This window comes from Delphinapterus leucas, chromosome 1 (assembly GCF_059928025.1).
Source record: "Delphinapterus leucas isolate spDelLeu-1000000601 "Yukka" chromosome 1, BTC_Dleu_Yukka2, whole genome shotgun sequence".
In the NCBI taxonomy this organism is placed as follows: domain Eukaryota; kingdom Metazoa; phylum Chordata; class Mammalia; order Artiodactyla; family Monodontidae; genus Delphinapterus; species Delphinapterus leucas.
Genome location: NC_143129.1, coordinates 36695634 through 36701633, shown reverse-complemented (window position 1 = coordinate 36701633; position 6000 = coordinate 36695634). Strand labels below are relative to the sequence as shown.

The 6000-nt window shown below is 34.0% G+C and overlaps 1 protein-coding gene across 1 annotated transcript in view; it reads right to left on the bottom strand.

Annotated features, from left to right (window-relative positions):
• Positions 1-2990: 2990 nt before the first annotated feature.
• RGS7 (regulator of G protein signaling 7) overlaps positions 2991-6000 on the bottom strand; it is an 82267-nt gene continuing 79257 nt past the window's right edge. The window contains 2 exon segments of the mRNA XM_089911654.1: positions 2991-5032; positions 5767-5820. Of these exon segments, the coding sequence (XP_089767780.1) occupies positions 4958-5032; positions 5767-5820 (129 nt within the window). The 3' untranslated portion in view covers positions 2991-4957.

Below are 6000 nucleotides of genomic sequence, written 5' to 3'. Positions count from 1 at the left end.
GAAAATTTCTTCTTCCCTGACACCTGTCATATAGTCAAAACTCAATATATGTTGAATGAATGAATAATCTAGGAACTAGTAACATAATATATGAAAACAATGATAAAAATGTAGCATATGAGTGGAACATAGATCACCAGGTCAATCAATTTTCTATATTGGTATTATTCATGGTGAGCAAAGCCAGTGACAAGTTTATAAATTTTATTTTTAGGGGCTCTAGGATCCTTTTCCAACAGCTTATCTACACTAATGTGCCCATACAGCAAAGTCTAGAGCACTCAACCAGGAATGCCATGTTTCAATCTTAAGGAGAACCAATGTCCAGCTCAACTGCACAGTTGAGGGGTCTGCATGAGTAGATTTGACACGGCATTGCACTCTTGCAGTATTGCTCCATAGCTGGTGTGAGGCTGTATTTCCAAAACCTGGAATCTGTATTATTCATAGGGTTATACTGGGTGGAGAGGGCAGTCTCAGTGTACAATCACAGTGATTGTTAGGGTATGCAGAGGAAGTTTCATGCTAGATTTCACATTTAATAAAACCAAGTTAAAAATCATTTAACCAGGGACTAGAAATAATCCATAGTGTTTTTGACAGCGTCTTGAAAAAAAAGTGTAAGCCTCCCAGAAAACACTATAATTCTTCAGAGATTGAGGACTAATTGATAAGGAAGCCCGTTATTAATGTGTAACACAAGTGGTTTTGGAAATCAAGAATATGAACTCGGATTTCTGTCTTCTGTGATAAGTTATTTTTCCCTCTAGTGTATCTCTTGCATTAGGGCAAAAGTAAAGATAAGAGAGAGAAAAATAAATAGACATCTCTTCTTTCATAATTTTGCATTCCATTTAACCAAGCAACTCAATTTTTTATGAGTATGAGAAAAAAAATCAATATTTAACTTGAAGAATGTTTACCACACTTTGAGCTGCAATGACAATGAATAAAGAAATAAATAAATAAGGAACAACATAAATGTCCACCAACAGAGGAATGGAAAAATGCATTATAGGTATATTCATTCAGAAGAATTTCATGCAGTCAATAAATATAATCATGTAGAAGAATATGAAATGACCTGGAAGATATTTCTGATGCAAATTAAGTAAATAAAGCATGTTTCAAAAGCATAATTAAAGTATTTCTTAAGTTTATTTTATTTTATTTATTTATTTATCTATCTATTTATTTATTTATTTATTTTGCACAAGTACTGATTAGAGCTATTTCTGGCTAGAGATATTGTAGATGAAGAAATTAAGGTTCAGCAGTTTAACTGATTTCCAAAAATTCATACAGCAAGAGAAGTGTAAGACTGGGTTTCAAACCTAATATTAACATGTCAGGCTTCCAGGTCTGGGCTTTTTTTTAAACCACACTTTGCTGCTTGTATAAAATCTGCATAAGGTGTATTAACTAGGAACTCCATGATGGGCTTAGAAAAATAGTTTACCTAGATTTAAACAAAAAGAACATTCTAAAAGAACTAAGCATATTGTATCTTTCTCACTTTTAACACTCCAAACAAGTTATAGGATTTATATTTACATTTGTTCTTATCAATACGTATACTAATGATTTATAGAGTTAAATACAGATTTGATTGCAAAAAATCAACTGATTTCAGCGCCAACTCAGTCCTTTTGTTGAAATTCTCTCACACAGTTTCCAAAACTTCTGGTAATTTCAGTCTTGAGAGGGTACCTTACAAGCCCAATGCACTAGCATCAGTACACTGGAGGAGGGGGGGGGAGAGTAAAGTGGTCATTATATCTTGTATGTTGATTCTTTTAAGGCTCTGCAGTAAATTGTCTTCACTGAGATAGGGTAAAATTTTTCTCCAAAAGAGGTTAGATTAGGTGAGTTCCTGGAAGTTCAACGTTAACATTCTTTAATTCTCATTTCTACTTCTGTAGCCCAAAGGCAAATTAAGGAGAAGAGGTTATTACAATTGGCATTTGGCACTTGATTTATGAATTTTGATTGAAGGTGTAGATGATCAATCCTCTTACTTTGTTTCTCCCCTTATTTCCTATCTGTTCTCCCTTAAGGTTTATATGGCAGACAGATACTTTGATAATTTAATGGTTGGAAAGAAAACAACCGTTACATGAACTTTGTCAAAAGAGAATGAAATCAACTTAATAAGAATAACATTTAAAGGCATGAGAGGACACAGCAACCCTTGAAAGACCTGAAGAAAATTCTCTGATGGCAAGGAAAATAATAAAAAAGTAAATGATAAGAAACGAGATTTCTTGGACAACAAGCCAAGGTGCAGGTATTACACAAATGTGAGTTATTTTTATCCCTCCAGTGTTGGGTATAATGAGAAGAAAAGGAGTAGTCTATAAAGTAATGAATTTAAAGTCAGAAAACATTGCTTCTAGGCCTGGCCCTAACACTCAACAATTGATTAATATTGGTGAAATGACTTCACCCCATTAGTCCTCAGTTTGCTTATCTGTGAAATGATGGTAACACCTACCTGACCACCTCCCACGATAGTTGTGTTTGTAAAGAACAACAACAAAAATACAAACAAAAAGTAATGACTGTCCTTGGAACACTGTAAAATGCTATGCAGCTGTTAGCTGTTTACTATAATTATTCTCTAAAATGCCTGCAAGAATTTATTAACCTCAGTAACCAATGGGATTTCCAATGGTATCAGGAAGAGCTGTCAAGCAAAACGTTTTTGACTCTTGTGTGAAACAAAACAGTGATGCCATTTTTATAAGCCAGGTTATAAAAATAACTATGCTGAAATGTAAATAAACTTCTACAAATAAACACTAACGGAAATGGTCTCAGATTCCAGAGGAGGTTATCATCAAGTGGAAAGATTTATCTGTCTTCTACCATTGGAAGAGCAAGGTGATCAGTGTAGAAAGAAAGAATTTGGGAACAAAATAAATTTGGGGTTAGTGCTAGCTCCTTAACTAACTGTATGATTCTGGGAAAATTAAGTAACTCCTCTGACCTTTCAGTGTTCTCACCTGTAAAATGGGTAAAATAATGAGTATTATATTACCTAACTTGTAGGTTCAGATTAAATTAAATTAGATAATATAAAGTGCCTAGTACAGAGCCTGGCACATGGCAGGCACTCAGTGAATGTGAGTTATTATCATTATCTCACTTTTCCTAGTTCCTTTTACAGTCTACACACTTATTTACCTGTAATTTTCCAAGTCCATTTCTTTCTTGGATACTCTATGTTGTAGCCTCCCTGTATTTACCAGAGCAACCTGCACATAGAACTCTTTTAAAATGTTTATTTAAACTGTGTCTTTCCTCCATTATGTCTATCTGATAATAAAATCACTCATTCTTTATCTTGTGTTAAAATCATTTTATTGATCCTATAAAGGTATTCCATAAAATGTATGATGTTAAGTACTTAGGATGGCTAACACAACTTCTGACCCTAAAAGTAATCATATTATGGAGGAACACTGAACCAAGGGGAAATAAAAAAATAAATGAAAATAGAAAGTTAAAGGGAACTTTAAATAGAAATTAACCATCATAAGACAATGGTATACAGTTAATATTTAAAATTTTTGTATATAAATAATTTTCAGGATGGAAATTTATTGCTCATAACTAATTAAATGTTATCATTCATAATCTACTGAGGAAATCAGAGAGTCTTTCTAATGTTCTTACTCCATTTCTTTAGAGTACTACCAAAACAAAATATTCAATAAAAACATTACTTTTTATTTTCCTGGATGGAAAAGGATTAACCCTAAACAATTATGTCTGAAGGTTATCTGAAATTTATCAGTATGTTGTGTGTATATATGTGTTATGGTATGAATGTTACTCAACTTCTCTTTCTTCAGTAATACCAGCCTTTTTTCCCCCTTCTTCTTAAAAGGATGGTTGCCTTGCTTGGCCTAATGAAATCCTATTTATCCAGTTAAATGTAACTTCTTCTGGGAATTCTCACATTACCCATGGACCCTCCCTATCCACCCTAATACAAGTTGAAATAGTTTATCTTTCTCCTGCACAACATAACATTTTGTCTATATCATTATGTACCTTAGCAATTGAGGTCTTTTTCCTAAGACATAGCAATGTCTGCAGTATAGTTGGCACTTGGCATATAAATTTTGGTTGAAGGTGTAGATGATTAATTCTCTCTTTCCTTATTTCCTACTGATCCTTTCTTAAAGTTTGCAATGAGTTACAATGTGGTACTACTTTAAGAATTGGGGAAGTTGGTGAGATTTGGGGATGGTGTTGGAGGAAAGACAACCATTTTGCTTCCCCTTTCCATATTCCTTAATTTGCATTATATGTTTTTAATTATATTACAGAAATTTCCAATCCAATCTCAAGAACAATATTCTGTCAGCGTTATGTTAGAAAAGAATGAATTTGAAACAATTCTTAAACAATACACAGAACACTGTGCAACATCCTGTGGCGACTTCCTCCAGCAAAATCTTGAGGCATTTCTTTAGCATTGTCTTTATCTTCCCATGGTGACTTATGAGGCATGCTTAAGAAAATTTTATATTAAAGGTCAGAGACTCCAAAAGATCCAGCCAAAATTTTGGGAAGTTTATAGTGTGATTAATTCCTGGAGTCCTTCATTTTCCAGCCCTTTAATTTGTGCAATCACATTGAGTGTTCAAAGTATACACTGCTTTTAAAAATCTTTCAAATACTCTGGGCACAGCCACAACTAGGAATTCATAAAAAGAACTGATTAACATTCCCCACCGAAAGGATCCTTGAAGGAAACTAAAAACAAAAAACATATTTTTGCTGAATCCAATTTGCTTACATTTCAACACACATAACTCCACTTAACTGGCCATCACAGCAAAAGCCACAACACACACCCACAGCAGCAGCAGCATGGAGCTGACCACACAACTCAACAGACAATGCAGACAAACTTGAGTATAAACCAAGATTTTTCTACCTCTTTTCATAACAGGTTAGTGCTGGCCCTCAGTGTTGGTGTACAGTTTTTATGGCATGGGAAAATAGGGATGTTTCTGCCCTATAAAAATAAATGTGTTGAAGGCTTTAGTTTGAGCTTACACAATGTTAGAAAGTTCCAAAGGCACTGGCACAATATCAAAAAAAGAAAAAAAAAAAGAATCCCACAAACAAATATATCACTTATGCACATGGAAAGATGCTAAGAAAACACTGGTAGGGAAACTACTGGTTTCCTGGATGATTTATGCAATAGTTTTCAATACCTTCCTGAAAAATAAAGAATAAGAAAGGCATGCTAGTGGGTCTTTGGTGGGGCATATATTGTTGCCGACCCCCATTCATACTGAGTCTGGCTTTAAACTGTTCAATAAGTCATTTTCTCCCTGCAAAAGTAGAAAGAACAGAACCCTCATTGTTCTTAACCTTTTAAGCCTTAGGAAGAGCTAAGGGAAAGAGTATAGAAATGCATGCACTATCTTTAATAAAGAAAGAGATACATAGAATAAAAATTAAAATATAAAGAACAGTTTCTTCATTTTATGTATCATAATACACATTTCTTTCCAAGCCTTAGTTTGATACATATAGATTTTCACGTGTGATATCTTATCTACTCCAGAAAGTGCTGGGACAGAAAGATAAATAGGAAGCAGGAAATTCTGAATTTGAATAAAGGCAATAAATACCTTTGCTGTTACATCAAAGGATGCAAGGTGGAAGATGGGGCTTGAAACTGGGAATGTTTCCCAATTGGACTTAATGATTTGTAATTCCTTAAAAATTAAAACTTACCACATTCTGTGCAAAGTTTTCAAAAGATGTTCTGCGATCCATTGAGTATTCCGACTTACATGTGTGGGGTTGGGTGGGGCAAAGGAACAAAGAGAGAGAGAGAAGAAAGAAAGAAAGAAAGAAAGAAAGAGAGGAAGGAAGGAAGAAAGAAAGAAAGGAAGGAAGAACGAAAAGAAAGAATGAAAGAAATAAAGAGAGGAAGGAAGGAAGGAGGAAAGAAAGAAAGAAAAGAAC